Below are 16,731 nucleotides of genomic sequence, written 5' to 3' on the forward strand. Positions count from 1 at the left end.
CGTTCTGGTATTTGCTAAATAAAACTGAGGAACAGCTGTTTGGTGGGAAATATATTGAAGGGTCTTTTTTATTTTTGTTTTTAATAATTCGAAATAAAAATATTTTAGGGTGTTTTAGAATCTTCCTCACAATGAGAGATCTGGTTTCAGGTTAGTAGTACCCATGACTGTTTAGTAAAAGGCTGCACTTTATATCCAGTCAGACCAAATGGTGGCTGATGTCGCTGTTACAGAGTGTGCTGCTCAAGTAATAGAAGAGTGCTTCTCATACATACAGCCTTGTGAAAGGGATCACTGCCCAGCCCAAGGAACATCATTTGCAAATCAAGTGTGTTGCCCCTAATTGTGAAAGCTTGTTAAGACATGGAGGGGATTTATCAGGCTATGATAAAAATCTATCTTGGGAAGGACCGAACTGGTCTTGTATGCTGGTGTGGAGCTAGAGTGGAATTTGGGGAAGGAAAAGTTGGAGGGGAAGGATTCAATGGAAATGAGGAACAAAATAGGCAATTTTTGGAAGAAGAGGAGAGATTTGAGGGAAGAACATAGAAGCACATCTATGGATAGAGAAGAAAAGGAGATGTTACAGCTGGTGAGGAGCAGAAGAACACAGATTGCAAGTTGCTTTCTTCTGAATTTCCTATATTCTGTGCTGAGAAAAATAAAAACTGAATTTGGAGAGTGCATGGAGGCAAATCACAGAATCACAGAATCACAGAATCACCCGGGTTGGAAGGGACCTCAAGGATCATGTAGTTCCAACCCCCCTGCCTAGCAGGGCCACCAAACACACACATTCAGATCAGGTTGCCCAGGACCCCGTCCAACCTGGCCTTAAACACATCCAAGGACGGGGCATCCACTACCTCCCTGGGCAGCCCGTTCCAGGGCCTAACCACTCTCCTTGTATAGAACTTCCCCCCTAACATCCAACCTAAATCTTCCCTCCTTCAACTTGGATCCATAGAGGCAAAGATGAAAGAAGAAAGATAGCTAGGATTTCAAATACAGCATCAATTTGGATGGACAAACAGATATTAATCTGGGCTGGTGGCTTAGGGAGGTAAAGCAGAAGAAAAGAAATTTGTAGTGGAGAGTTAAATTTCATGGCTGTTTATCCTAAAGTGCAATAGATTTCAGAAGGTAGAAGGGAAAGAGAAAAAACAAGGCTCTGGAATGTAAGCATGTGTAACTCTTTAACAGTAAAAACATGACCTTCTGATAAAATGTTCATCTGAAAAGCATTAAGGTTTTTGAACCATTCAGTACTGCATTCAGCTGTTGTTTTCCTGCAGTGTATGCATTAGTGGCAAGATTTGTCTCCTCTCAGTGCACCATCTCAACCGTGTTTGCAAATAGGTGGACTAGGTAGGGTATCTGGGAGATTTTTGTATTTGTTCAGCTCTTCAGACTATTCTTTGGAATCTTTCAATACACCTATGAGCAAAATGTGTATGTTCTGACAGTTAATTCTGTACTACGATTCACAGAATGTTGGACATGCAAAACTGCCAGGGAGAAGAGGGCAATTACTTTTAGGCCTCCCTATGCTACTAGGCACCCAGTGGGGACCACATGGTCATAACTGTGGAAGTCATTAAATTGTTAGTGAAAATCTTCCTACCTGCTTTCCATCTTCTTTAAACATTAAATGCTTTTTTTTTTCCCCCCCATTTCATACAGAGCTATACATACGCAGATTTCAAGCCAGAGAATGTGGCCCTGTTTTCCTACTTATTTACCCTGACAAATAAGGAGTGGGCCGCTGGTATTTGCACATCATGTGCATGGTAGGCAGAGCAAGTGGGAAAAGAGCATTCTGCAGGATTCCTTTAGAGGCAACTCAGCTCATAAGGACGACCATGATTGTAACATCAGAAGTTTATTACAATAAAACTAATTGTTTCTCTTACTGTTGTAAAAAAAAATGTTATCTATATTCAATTTTTCCTACAGTGAAAATACTCTCTGGGTGCATAACTTTGCATGTAAGTATAGAAATAAGTTTACTTATATACACATCGTGTACAAAAACGTACACAACACACACACACGCATTTTAATGAATCACAATTGCTTGTTGAAAATGGCAGATGCTCCCTGTATGGGGAATGGACAGAGGGAGTATTTCATTGACACTGGTCCATCTCCCAAGTGAAGATCAGTTATATGAGATAGGGTGCAGGCGTACGCTATAGGAAGGCTGTTCCTGTGTCAGGCAAAGAGGCAACAGATGGATGTAGGCAGATAGGAGGCCACAGTGGATGGACTCTGTGTGCGTTATGGATGTGCTCTGCAGTAGCTATGATGATGTGCAGGATTCTAGAAGAGATTTAATTGAAGATGAGCTGCAAGGGAAGCCAGATGGACAATAGTAGGACTAGGAGTGTATTGCAGGAGGCTCCGCAGACCTGAATAGCAGCTTGGTATGAGAAGCAAGGTAGCGGTTGCAGGGCAAAGGGCTCAACAGCATGGGCAAATCCACTGAGGAACCTGGAGAAGGATGGGCAGCAAGGCTGGGAGGGTACAGAGGGATCATGGGGAGGAGGAAAAAGATGGTAAGTTAGTAGACCAGGAAAACTGACCTGGACAAGTGTGTAGAATGGAAGGTACGAATGGAGTGAAAAACCAAGCGTGGGAGCACTCGTGAAAGAGTTTGGGAGTGGTAGAGGATTCATCAGCTGCCACCTAGGTGAGCTGCTCGAGAAGGTGGACATGAGCCAGCAGTGTGCGCTTGCAGCCCAGAAGGCCAACTGTATCCTGGGCTGCATTTAATAAGGGGTGGCCAGAAGGAAGAGGGAGGTGGTTGTCCCCCTCTTGGGGAGAGGTTGTGGATGCCCCATCCCTGGAAGCATTCAAGGCCAGGCTGGATGTGGCTCTGGGAAGCCTGGTCTGGTGGTTGGCTACCCTGCATGTAGCAGGGGGGTTGAAACTAGATGATCACTGTGGTCCTTTTCAACCCAGGCCATTATATTATTCTTTGATATGATATGATTCTATGCATGTTTCTAATAAAGGCCACTACTTCCAAAAAAACCTTCCACACATTTTCTATCTACTGATAGTAGAGAACTTCAAGATATCCAGCTTAACCAAGGTGCAAGACTTCTGGACAGCTCACTCACATGAAATGAAGCCTATTTTCAATACCTGTTTTGTTTAAATGAACATCCTTTGTTATCTAGCATTCATAATGTTTCAGGGGAAATTATAATTGATTTTTACCATTTTTTCTCTTCTGAAATTCCATACTTTGTACTCAAGGAAAAATACAGTTGATTGCACATAGAAGATGCAGTGTCGTTATGCAATATTCTCCTCCTTTCCCTTGTTAACATGGCTTTTTTAATGTGATGAAGTCCCACCACTGTTTCTGAAATTGCCTGAATTTATTTGTTTGCTCTTTATTACGTAAGGAATGATTTCTGCATCTTTGAATATATTTCTGTGTGGAGTGCTGACATTCTTATCCACACTTCACTTGTCATTTCTAGGCCAGACGGTTAATATGATTTCCTACTTTGAGCTACTTACTGTGTACAGTTTTAACATGTGTTGCAGTAAGGCAATATATTAAAGTACAGAAATGGATTATGGAAGAGATAGATATCAGACGAGAGTTGTTGGGTTCTCTTGGGTGAAGTCAATCAATGTGCAGTGTAAATATGTTCCTGATAGTGCTAAAAGGAAGTATTGGTAAATTTGTATTCTGATCCATTCCCTCTTACATGAATGCAGGGGAAAAAAAGCATTTGTGTTTGTGGATAATATTAAGAGGAGGGGCTGCAAGCCTGCAAAGGAGGGATTAACGTTCCAAATGGCAAACTGAAAAAATAGAGGACTAATCAGCAGCATCTGGATAGGACCAGGATCTTTTCTCTGGGAAAGGGCTGAAGGCTGTAATGATTCCTAACCTGGGTTTTTCTCAACACCATAGAGATATTGCATGGAAAGCTGAGGTTGTGCTGGGATGCAGATGCCCGCAAGATGCTCGAGGTAATCGCTGTGCAGTGCTCGGTGCAGGCATGGTGCTTCCAAAGGGGTGGGGAAAATCAAGACGGGAGGAGTGTGAGAACATAGGGATGCAGAAAACAGTTGTGAGGAAATTCTGTAAGAAACTGGAGTTGCTTAACCTAAGGAAAACTAAAGGAGAACATTATAAGTACCTTTGAATATATAAAGTGCTCCTGTTGAAAGGGGTGAAGGTGGTTATTTTTTCTCTTATCCTCTTTATACAAAATCAGAAGTAGAGGACTTGAAGTGCAACATGAATATAAAGGGTAGACGTGAGGGGAAATTTTCTGATGATAAGGACAGATTCCTTGGGAAGACTGGAAATTCTATTACTGAATATCTGCAAGAGCAGCATGGGTGAATATGAGCAAGGATGTTGATATGCAGTAGCCTATCTGGAATACAAGGCATGGAGTAAGGATCTGCTCTGGATCCCTTCCTAACTTGAACTGTTTTAATTTGGTTAAAGCTGAACTAAGATGGAAAAAGATCTGGACGGGACAAGTGATTTCAAATATCAAGATATAATAAAATAACTGTGGGCTTGATTGGGGAATGTGCTGAGCAGTCATGGCTGCTCTTACTGACTTCACCCAGAGCAAAGACAGTGTAGAATTTCAGAGGCAAGGCCACAAGCACTGAATCAGTATTAAATTCTATTACTGCTGAACAGTTTTTGCATTAACTGAGTATTTTCCATTACTCCAATTCTGGCTGCTACGAAACTTCACATTACATTTTGTGTAGAACCTTTCTTGGAATTTTCAACCTCTGACAAGACTGAGCCAAAAGGGCTTTTCCAGTAGGTTTCCATTTTTAAACTGTTCCTCAAAATGATGATTTCCCACCTTTGGGGTTTTTAGGCAGCGCTACAACCAGTCACTATAAGTAGTGATTGAATTTGTGGATGTATTCTTCAACACAGAACTTTGATGAGGTGATATGTGTAATGTGAACCTATAGCTGCTAAGATAATGTAGCCTAAAAAAAAAAGCAAAATAAAAAACTTCCTAGGTAGCAGTATTTCAGAGCTACTGAATATGTTGCTAAGTACAGGTGTTTGGGGGATTTTTAGGGATGATCCAAGTGAGAAGAGGGGAAAAAAAAAAGAGATTCCTGTGAAGAACTGATTGCAGTGGAAGTTAGAGCACAAACAAAAAGCTTGCTTGCTTTTACAGAAGAGTATTTTAGTTAAAAAAAAACAACAGAACTTTTTGCCAAAAAAAATCTGTCAGTAAAAAGATTGCATTTTTCTGCGTGGAGAAAAAAAAAAGACACAAGAAATATTCACTGCTTGGTTTTCATCAGCACGCTTTTTTTGGAAAAGCAGACAAAATTTTTTTTTTATGTGCTCACAGGTGCATTTTCCAGGTGTAGCCATTGTTTTTTGACATTTTTTAAGCTGAAATTATGTGAATAACATTGCAAAATCATCCTGTGTTCTCCCCTCGTTGGCGTGCTGTCACAGCACATCAAGCAATGAGCACTGCAGAGGGCTCTATACTGGGTTAGCCGTAACAGGGGACAGCAAGAGATTCATCCCCTCTTGGGCTCTTTTCCACTTCATTAGGAGTGATCTTTATCCTCCCAGAAGACAGGAGGTTATCTGCACTTCACCTAGACGAAGGTACAGGCAGTGGGCAGTGTGCTTTTCATTTCCATGTGTGAGGAGACATCTTCTTCAATGAGTCTATCCTGTGTCACCCTGCCAAGCTACAGCCCAGTGCATCCATTTGCTTACACAAACTTGTAAATATTGATCAGGTAGAAGCAACAGCTGATCCTTACCTCTGTAGGAGTGCTCAGTCAAGGAATTCAAAGGTGAAAAACTATATTACCAAAGTTCGTGTCCATCTAATTCTGCAGGAAGTACTTTTTAATATTACATGTGTTCGGTCTAGAAAATTTAGAATTCCAGGGTATCACTGAGGCAGATAATTTTGATGAGCTAATTAAGGAGTACGTAGTTTTGTATGTGTCAAAAATTTTTATTGTGATCAAATGTTTGAAAGAAAATGTGGGGGAGGAGGGCTGGTTTGTCCTCTCGTAGATGCAGAACACCTAATGCTGTGAAGAGGTTTGGGAGAAACTAACTGCCAAATGTAAAAAAAAAAAAAAAAGAAGAAAGAAAGAATGAAGGAAAGAAAGAAAGATAGACTTGCTGGTTTTCTCCTGTCCTAAGTTTCCCATGTCTCTTTTTTATAATACAACAAGACACTCCAGACACCACATTTCTGGGGATTACCTTTGTTGGGGTTGAAGCCTTTGGCCTCATTCTTTTCCTCACTGTTAGAGTGCTCATAAGCTCCTGGAAAGACACTGTCTGTCATGTCTTGTTGCTTAAATATTGTGATCGAGCCTGTGAATAATCTCAGACTGCTCTGACATGTTCATAATAGCTTTGTTCTACTCCTGCACCCATACATTTCCATTCCTTGAGGTCCCTCAGCATGGTCTGTTCCAGTATTTACGCAGAATGTGGCAGTTGGACCAAAAGTGCTACAGGGAAATCAGACCAACACCTTTTATTTTTGTGGATGGTAATAATTTAGAAAGTGAAAATGGCCCCTCTGTGGCAAGTGATAATCTCCAGTCTTTTTGGGCCCTTTTTCTCCCTAGCTTGAGGATTCTTTCACCCGCTGGTGAAAGTTGCAGTGAAGCAGCAGTTCCCCACTGAGTGACATTGCCATCTATGGCTTTTTCGGTTGTTCTTTGTGCAGCGTTGGCTGCGCTCACACCAGATGCCAATCATACACCACCAGTGGATTTGCAAGATTATAGGACAGGAAAAAAGATGAAGGTTAAGCACAGGGCACAATAGAGATTACTTATGGTAATGAATTGTATAATTTTTCTAGACAGATCTGGATTAATGTTTATCCCAGGCAAGAGATTACTGTATGTCTGATTCTAGTTGTAAACAGACATTATTAAACAGAAGGTTCATGTTCATGAAATGCGACTATGGGTGTTAAAGCACTTATGATTTATTATGTGCAAAGAGAAAAATTAACCTGTTCATCTGCTGTAGTACTAGATGCTCTGTGGAGTTTTGCATAATTTGGAAGGCATCTGCTCCTTTGAAATACAAATAATGAGTGAAAGATTCTTCTCTCGTTTACACTGATCCAATGCCCTGCACTGCACAGGAGTTACAGTGATGTAACCAGCAAAAGAATAGACCTGAATACTTCTATAAGCAATAGCATTTCTACTAGAGATAAATGTTGGCAAGGTCTGTTTTCTTGTGAATCTTTATATTTTTTCTTGAAGAATTATAGAAAAAAATACGTTAATAGTCGGAGAGCTTCAGAAATAATGACCTTATTTGGATTTCCCAAATAATTCACTTTTGCTAATGGAAAATAATATTTAGAGAACTTTGGCATAAAAAATAAATATTTTCATTCATTTTTCACATAATTAATGTTGCAGCCCATTTTTCTTCTTTTTTATTTAAGCACTGCAGAATAGGCACAACATTCACATTGCTTGTGCTGCTTCAGGTTCTTAACTAAGTAATCATACCTGACTTAGTGACTTAGTTTTTTTAAGTGAACTCAAATGTATCTCTTAAGGAAACTGTAAACAAACTCCAAAACTTCACTTCTTTGATTGAGTAGAATTGCAACTTTATTATTTGCTAACAAGGAAATATCTTTTCAAATAAAAGCAGAGGTAAATTGCAGATATCTGTCTGTTCAGTTTATGTACACACCATATTTGTAGCCGGATTATTTCTTGCAGAATGCCATTTGGAGTCATCCATTTAGCAATGGCGGATGATACAGCTGTGCTGGTTTCCCTCCACTTGTTAGGTGATTTTCCTACTTCTAGATTTTACAGTGAGTGTGTTGCTGATGCTTTATTTGTAAAATTCAGTCATATGTGAGAAATCTGACCATTAAGTTTTACAGTCTTCAAATGGACTTCTCATGAAAGAATAAATGTACATACAAATATTTTGTGTGTGTGCAAAAATAAGCCAATATGCAGGAAAAAAAAAAAAAAAAAATGGAACATGGAATAAATATTATGAGATACTAAGTGTGTAAGGCGAATTAAGATATAAGTGGTTAAACTAGATATGAGTCCGTCATGCATAGGACTGTCAGGTCGTAAGTTCTCAGTACTTGAATTTAAAAAGCTGCAATCTAAAATTGCCATCAAAACACTTCATGTTTCTTTTTTTTTTCTTTTTTAATTCATATATATGTTACGTTTGATACAAAAAAAAAATAGGCCATGAAAAAGTGGTAACTTTTTTTTAACATTTTTCAACATTTGTTGGTCTAACTACCACATTTCATAAAGGCTGTGAAGCGTGAGCTCTAAGTTAAAGTATGTGAGCAAATTTAATTGATGGGGAGAAGTTTGCGTAGACTTTGCTGGTGATTCAGACCAATTGCTGTGAAAGCAGTGCAGCACCCTAAAGCCTGTACAGAGTTTTGAGCACAGGTTTCAGGCAGCTCAGGTAAGGTGAGCAGCACTGCCTAAATGTGTGTGCAGTGAAGCATGTCTAGGGGAGCAGGAAAACCTGCACCGTGCTGTGTCTTGGCGCACTATAAGTCATTAAGATGACCTCCGTCTCCCAAAGAGCAGCGAAGATGGGAATGAAGACACATTTCTGTGAGCAGCCTGCTGTGGGTCGTAAGTTAAAGAGGTGCTGCATTTCCCTGTGAAGCACACGGCGCCCAGCCGCGGTGTTTAACGGCGCTAAGCTCATCGCTGCTGAGCTGAACGCGGCTGAAGCGAACGATGACCCTCACGTCTTGGCGATGGCAAAATGTCTCCCTGATGTGATCCCGCGGACTTGGGAGCATTAAGATAATTTCCCCCTGGATCTCTGAGCTGCGTCCTCTTTACCCGGCGGAAAGCTGGTGAAGAATACAGCTTTTGACCGACTGACAGAACGTGGAGCGGGAAATGAGATGCGTTAAATTAGAATATGACAAAAAGCCTATCTAAATATCTGTCACAGGGCTACGAACGGGGTGTCACCCAGGAAAGGAAAGCAGACCGCAGGTGGGACTGCAAAGTCAGGGGGAAAAATTGGTAAATCATCCAGATTTGTTACAGGCTTTGAGGGGATAATTAAGGATATCGAGTGGGCTGCTACACTTCCAGGGCTGGTGATCCCTCTCATGTAATCTCAGATTAGTTCTTGTCTTGTCTACACCGAGCGCAGAATTAAGCAATACAAAGTTTGCTGCCCCAGTGCAGTAAATCATGGAGTTATGTGCCTGTGAGAGGATGCATAGCATGTTGGCTTATGCAAGACACGAAAGAGAAAGGGTGCACCTTTCCCACAATAAAGAAACCATCACAAAACAAACAACAAAGCCCCAACCCTCAGAACTCCAAGAAACAAATAAATGAAAAAAAAAAACAGCAGCGCAAATGTGCGGGATGTAAATTTTTCTGGTTGCTACAGGAATGTTTGCAAAATGATTTTCTGGAAAACCAACATCTGTAATTAGTAGCCAGTGAAACAGAAGGAGCTCAAGGCGTGCAGTGTGGTTTGGCTGCATCTGTTCATTTTTAACTGAATTTGTAACAACTTCTTGCAGTGCGAGTGCAAATCATGGGCTTGTAATTTGCTCCTTGGAAAGTTTTAATGAGAAAAATAGAAAATGTAAGTTCAACATATCACGTTTATGTTTTGTTTTATTTCTGTGTGAGCAGTTCACGGGAGAATGTGACTATGATAGGGTTAATCCAGCTACACAAAAATCCATGCTGTGTATGATAGTAGTAAAGCTTGTGATCCCTTGATCTTTGATTAGATCCGAGCTAGTAAATATCTTGTTTAATCAGAATGAGTTGTTCTGCGTGTAGTATAAGTCACCTTCACAGATGGGATGTAGCAACAGAGTTGTTCGTGAATATTTGTTTAAATCCTTTCCAGAGCAAGCATGCTTTATGTCTCTTTGTTGTAAATCAGATTGAAGCAAGTAAAGACCAGCACGGAGGAAAGGCATCTACTTGCAGTTAGGATTAGGACAGCGTTAACCTCCTTTCCTTTGCAAGGGAAAATGTAACTTAAAAGAGTCTTGAAAGGTATTTTAAGCTGTTCTGCAAACATAACCAACACAGCGTGACTGCTTGTTCAGGCTGGGTCACAAATACAGTTATCTGGAATTTCATCTTAAAATGTTCATGCAGGTTTCTAGCTTAGCAGACTATAAATATGCAGAGACTGTGATTTATTACGGTGAATGTTCAGCCTCTATTATTATTCTATATATTAAAGATACATAGTTAGAACGGTAGCTGTTTTGTATGCTGGTAAATAAGAATTCTTAAAACCTTATCTGTAAAGCTATTTGTTTTGTGTGTTACGTCAGCGTCCTATTTACCTAAATCTGTCATAAATGCCTTCTGATACGCCTCTCTTTGACATGCAAAATATTGAAAATGAGAGGACTCCTCTCTCTGAGATTTTCATCAATATGTAATTTTTCCGTGTTCATAACTTTGTGGTAATAACTGGAAAACCTGTAGTTAAACGTGTCTCAATTTCTCCCTCTTATTTTTCATAATCACCGCACAGAGCCTTTTGTGCTCAGAGGTGTGATTAGACTTAACCTGCCGTCATATCTGAAGAACTTTCTGTACAAAATATTATACATTGAGTAGATGTTAGGTCTGACTGTGATACATAAATAGATATAAAGATGAGTTGCCCTGTCACCAAAGCTCACTCCTGATAATTTTTTTTTTTATGTTTTCAACAGGAAGACTGGAGAGCCCCCACTAATAAATGGCTGGATTCCTTACCTGGGGAAGGCTCTGCTTTTTAGAAAAGATGCTTTCAAATTCTTACTGGATCAGCAAAAGAAACTTGGAGATATTTTCACTGTACATATTGCTGGTGAGAAATGTTTTAGTAATTCTCTTGGTTTTTCCATCAGTGATATTAAACAGCAATTCAGATGCTTACTTTAGAATCTTACGTAACTAAAAACATTCCTCTGTAGCACAGGACACAATATGTTAAATTCAAATGTATTATAACGTCATAAGTATCCACAGGATTTAATTATGAGTATGTGTATTTGTATGTAGCTGTAGGTAAACATGCATATCAACAGAATTTGTAGTGTAATGTAGGAACACATCTAAATGTGTATTGCTTTTTTCCTAAGGAAGGCAGAACTAACATCATCTTGACACTGCACAGAAAAAATATCAGATTAAATTTAGAAAACACTTTAGAAAAAAAGTGCAGGATATGTTCTCACACATTCTACAACTGGTTGACAGGAACACAAGGGAATGAATGACACATTGACTCAGTGATACAATCAGGACTAGAACACAGAAACTTCCCATTGCCAGTCTCTTACTCTGATCGTGCTTGCGGAAAATAACAATATAATAAAGTATGATACAACCTTGCTGCTTTCTGTATTTATAGCTGTTTTACTACACTAGCTTGAATACAAACGTTTGAGTGATTTCACGTAGATGCTTAAAAGCATAAGGAAAGCACAGAAGGAAACTGGATTTTTGAATGAAAACTAAATATATAAATTTAGATATATACCTGTGTGTATACACATACACACTTTTTACTAAAATCAACTTAAAATCAGCTAGTTTCCTTTGCTCAGGAAAAGATAAACTCTTACCTGACAGGGTCAGTAGAATGGAGCTTTTGCCCCTCCTGAAAGCTGAGATCCTTGTCCAAATGATCAGTTTTATAGTTGCATCAATTATTATTTCAGAGTCCTCTACCCCACTTTTAGCTATCCTTGTATTTTTAAAGAGTTTCAAAGAAAAATGAAAGTACAAAGTTTGCTTTGTAATTTTTTTGACGGTGACATTATTTTTAGTTTTCCATTTAATTATTTTGCAATACAATTTTTTTCCTTCAAAAATCAAGTGATTTGCATGCAGTATGTTTAATTAATAAATTTTTACTCCCTCTTATTTTGTTCTTTGTCTTTTAGAAGGGCATTCTTACTGCTGTTAATTGTGCTTTTTTATTCGTATTTATATTTGTGTCATTTTTCTTCCTTTGGAAACTGGTATGTTTAGATATTTCTGTATCTTGAAAATGAATTCATCTAAAAGACTAACTTTTTTGTGAAATATTCTCTTTTTTATTGTTGATGTACATTCATGCTACACACAGTAATGGCTTCTTATGAGTCAAAATTAATAATTATTGAAAGACTCAGTGCATTCACAAAAGGAAATGCAGTCACGCTTGAGAATCCGTAATGTGTTTAATTAAATATTTTTTTATTTTTATTGTTTTGTTTAAGACTGTATGTAGAGATTTGTGTCTTTCAGCAATTTGTGAACATAATTTAGTTTAACTAATTTCTGTTGGCACAATAAACGGAATTCCTTTTCTACTAATCTCCCTGTGTTTAAGTATTCTGAGGAAACCTTCATTGATGCAGGTTAAAGCAAACAGAGTGAGTTATGGATGTCATTTCAACCCTACGCAGAGAAGTCTTTGATTCTGTGAATTGGTTGTATCAGAGATGCTATCTTGACTTCTCTTTTTTCCAGTCTAAAAATACTGACCATCAGGACTTCACTAAGCAGAAACAGCCTGTCAGCCACAACTCAGAAGGGAAGACGAAGCTAGTTAGTAGCTCGTATCCTGTCTTGATGTTGAAATGTACAGGCTTTCTGTGCATCTCTTTGATTTGACAAAGATGATGTTTGTATGCTCAGCAAACATAACGCAGCCGGCTGTGTATGTACTATCATTGCTTTACCCCCTTGGTGAGGGACTACAGGTCCTGTCAACAAATCCTATCAATATGTATTGTTCTAATTATTGGCTCTCAAAGTAGTTCATTTGGAAAATGTGGAACGATGCTTGGAGTTTCTGGCATTGCCCCGTACCGGTAATGCGATTTCGCTGATTGTACTTTCCCATGTGATGAGCAAATGATTGTCATACCTAAAAGTCGCAAGGGACATGGATGTCATCTTAATAAAGAAATTAAAAAGCACATCTTTCTATGAGAAACAATGTAAATTCCTGACCTGTCGCAGAAAATAGTTCTCTAATTGGTTTTGTGTGGTGGTGCAGCAGAATCGTTTTCCCCAAACGTCATACCGGCGAAGCACTACTGTACATCATTGTCAGCAGTTCAGCAGAATCTTCCTAATAAGAGGACGATTACGTAAAAGCAATAGTCTTCAGAAAAGAGAAAGAGAGGAAGAGAAAAGAAAAGAAGAAGGAAGGGATGAGAGAGAAAGCTCCCGAGTCTGTTGTTTTTAGATGGTAGTACTTCCTGGCTCAGCCTTTCTGCTTGCTAAGGATCAACAGTGTAGGCAGACAGCTAGGTAAGAACTTAACGATCTTGAAGCAGTTTTGTCACAGTTTCCCGCTCTAAACTTTGTCTCCTTTTCCTGGTACGTTATTAGAAATGACAGTGGGCATTGCAACGCCATCTATGAGATTGTCTGACTCAAATCTTAATAAAGTAATCTGTCTTTCGGTGCTTTTGCTGAGCACACGTGGCCTTTTTTAATTCTGCTAATAAGTCATTCTTATCTTTTAAATCATGACACGCCTACAGTAACGTACCACATTTTTCTGTCTTAGGCAAAAGGTAATTTTCATGAGCTTACAAAGCTGAAGTCTGCTGCAAGCATTACCGAAATAACATCCATCATTATATGGCAGATGAAACGCTTGTCTTTCATCATTAGCATTAAAAAGCTCCGGAATGCATTATTAGAGTAATTTCTTAACTATCATACAAATACTGGCTTCTGTGCTCAGATTTACCAAAGTTGACAATTTTCATATTTTTCACATCAATCTTCTATTTCTAGGAGAGTTTATAAACTAAATGGAGATAACCAGGCTATTTGCAGCACGGTTGTAATGCAAACTGAAGGATTGGACAAGGAGTATAAATTTTCTGTATCCATATTAAAATAACTCAGAGGGCTTTTTACAGAAACAAGTATACATCTATTACTTCGACTTGTTTCTATTGCACTAAATAAAATAGCTCCGTGACTTAAACTATTGGGATTTTCAGTGTGACATTTCTGTATGGACAAGTCTACTTGCTCTTTTATGCCAAAGGAATTTTTTATATTCTAACAAGGACAGGCTTTGTCCCTAGTGGTTTCTTTATAAACATGTTCAATATTTAAAGCTTCCTAATTTGGAAAGCATGTGGCGTGCCTCCACTTTTGGCTGATCTGTCATTTACCTTTACCAGTACTCTGATGGAAAATCATGAGCATCAGTATTTTGGTACTGTTTTGGAAAAGACCACTGCAAGAGGTAGTTCTTGGCATTAGCTGCAGTGGAATGGTATTGGAGGGGAGAGGCAGCTGCATTTTAAAATACTGCAGAATAACGAGAATCTTGAGGAAGAACTTTGCATTTGTTGGTATTTTACACGAGCAGGGATGTTAAGTGGGAAGAGACCTCAACTGCAGAAACAAAATTATCTGAAAAGCAAAATTCATGGCAGTATTGATGATACCTCAAAATGGTATATTGAGGTCAGAAAGTTTGGTTGTTTGCTGTTAAGTTCTCAAAGTCTGCTTAGGGCATGGGAGGTGTTGGGGCATGAGTTTGTAATTGTCATCAGTATCTTATTGGGTGGAAGGCACTGGGGCAAACCTGTGGTGCTGCATCTGTGTGCAGGGCATGATATTAATGTCTGTAAGCACCCGTACTCTTGCAACAATAACTTTCTAACTGCAGTTAATTAGTCCTACATTTTAGTCTTTTTCTAACAAAGAGATCTAAAATTGGGAAATGGTTTTAAGTTGAGGGAGGGGAGATTTAGGTTGGATGTCAGGGGAAAGTTCTTTACAGAGAGAGTGGTGAGGTGCTGGAACAGGCTGCACAGAGTGGTTGTGGATGCCCCGTCCCTGGAGGTGTTCAAGGCCAGGTTGGATGGGGCCCTGGGCAGCCTGGTCTGGTATTGAATGTGGAGGTTGGTGGCCCTGCGTGTGGCAGGGGGTTGGAGATTCATGATCCTTGAGGTCCCTTCCAATCCTGGCCATTCTGTGATTCTGTGGATCCTCTGTGAGGTACATACACAATCTGCCTTTGTTATACAGGGGTTCCACTATTCTGACTATAGAGACATTGCATAAATACAGTAACAAAGTATTTTGTTTTGTGTGTTTACATATATCGCCAACTTGCAATGCTATGGTTTGGAGCCCAAGCTGATTCTACAAAATGAATTATATTTTGGTACATACTTACTTTTTGCTACCAGGAACCTGATGAGAACAATAAAAATAAGGATCTGTGCTATTCAGTTTGTCAGAGTTTTTCTTTTCCAAAGTATGTGCTAGTGTTGAGGGAATTTTGATTTAAAATTATTGCTAAAATAATTTGTTTGTCTGAAAACCCATTTGCAGAAAATTATTTTCTTGCTTAAAAATGATAAGAATTGATGTGTGTTTGCTAAGAGTCTGATTAAAGATCACAAAGAAACTCATATTTTGCATCAGAAATAAGCAGATGGTGGACAGATGGTTTAAATTAATATTAATTAAAAATCTTAACTTAAATTGTTTACCCTGTAAACGCAAAGTTAGGAAGCCAGCTTTCATCTTTAGGGTTAATAACACTCCAAGTCTATTTATTAAAAATCACTCCAATGGGCATTCTTTCCAAGCTTTGATCACAAAGATGGTGGCCTCAGTGAAGAGTGTGCAATTGTGAGAAAGCTGGGGTGAGAGGAGTGCAGGGAGAGCAGTGCTGGGACTCTTCACAAAGGCTTGGGAATATCCTGCAAGAGTTAAAAAAAATTAAGGAGCTAAAAATTTATAAGAGCCTTGGAAAGGAAGAAATGGTCAGGAAAATAACTGGGAATTGAGGATCTCTTTATCAGGCTGATTTCTTGCTCTTCAAAATTGATTTATATCTGTAGTTTGTTACATTACAGTAAAGCAAACTACATGAGTACTTCAAAAACCTTCACACATTGTTGAGAAGAAGGGGGTCAAATTCTGTTTTAATTTTTCCCTCGTGTTCCCTTTGTTTCACTGGGATTGCAGGGAGTGTAAATGGGATGAAAATTTCACCAGCTGGTTATTATTGCAAAGAAAGTCCAGAGTGCATCCATCTTTGCCACAGAGCAGGGTGTGTATGTGCAAGTCAGGATATGGAATAACTATGATCATTCAAATATCACTACATGGTAACCATGGATACTTGTTGACATTTTTAGTGGTAGTGACTACTTTATCTCAGGACATCTGTCACAGAGCCAAATTTGGCCCTCAGTTAAGCATGTAGCATTCCCATTAAAATCAAAGGACATTTGTCCCTCTAGTAAGACAGAATTAGACTGTAAGTATGATAAGCTTTGATGTTTTCTGGGTTTATAGCTAGGATATTTCACAGAGAATGTGTACATTTTAATGGGTACCTTTTTTCCCTAATGCACCTGTCCCTGCAAGTTAAGAATCTAGAGCTCTAAATTTAGACTTAACATGGGAATCGCCCATAAAGAGTTAAGGCTTAGTTGAGCTTTGGGAGTATTAGCATTTTGATTCATGATAGTTCACCAAAATGTTCTTCATTAGTTTACTTTAAACTTGGGGGAAAATTTAGATTTTTTTTTTCTGGTATAGGCAATTTCAAAAGTCATCGTACCATGGCAGTGCTGTACCTTACTATCCAAAGCTGGAGAATCTGCTGTAGAGCTCCTCAAGTGCATCAAGAAGGCCATAAAGTTTTCCATGCACTCTGACACA

At 38.9% G+C, this 16,731-nt stretch overlaps 1 protein-coding gene across 5 annotated transcripts in view; it reads left to right on the plus strand.

Moving 5' to 3' along the window:
• Positions 1–16,731, plus strand: part of LOC122170242 (cytochrome P450 7B1) — a 121,344-nt gene that overhangs the window by 89,620 nt on the left and 14,993 nt on the right. For 3 of the 5 annotated variants that reach the window (XM_042836942.1, XM_042836951.1, XM_042836959.1), the window contains exon 2: positions 10,752–10,888. In XM_042836942.1, coding sequence (XP_042692876.1) covers positions 10,752–10,888 — 137 coding nt within the window. Of the gene's footprint in view, positions 1–3,955; positions 3,997–9,628; positions 9,650–10,751; positions 10,889–16,731 lie in introns of those variants that run through there. The other 2 variants (XM_042836965.1, XM_042836975.1) reach the window with 2 other exon arrangements.

The sequence above is a fragment of the Centrocercus urophasianus genome, unplaced genomic scaffold (genome assembly GCF_019232065.1).
Source record: "Centrocercus urophasianus isolate 14NV4802_14NV808 unplaced genomic scaffold, USGS_Curo_1.0 seq_11, whole genome shotgun sequence".
In the NCBI taxonomy this organism is placed as follows: Eukaryota; Metazoa; Chordata; class Aves; order Galliformes; family Phasianidae; genus Centrocercus; species Centrocercus urophasianus.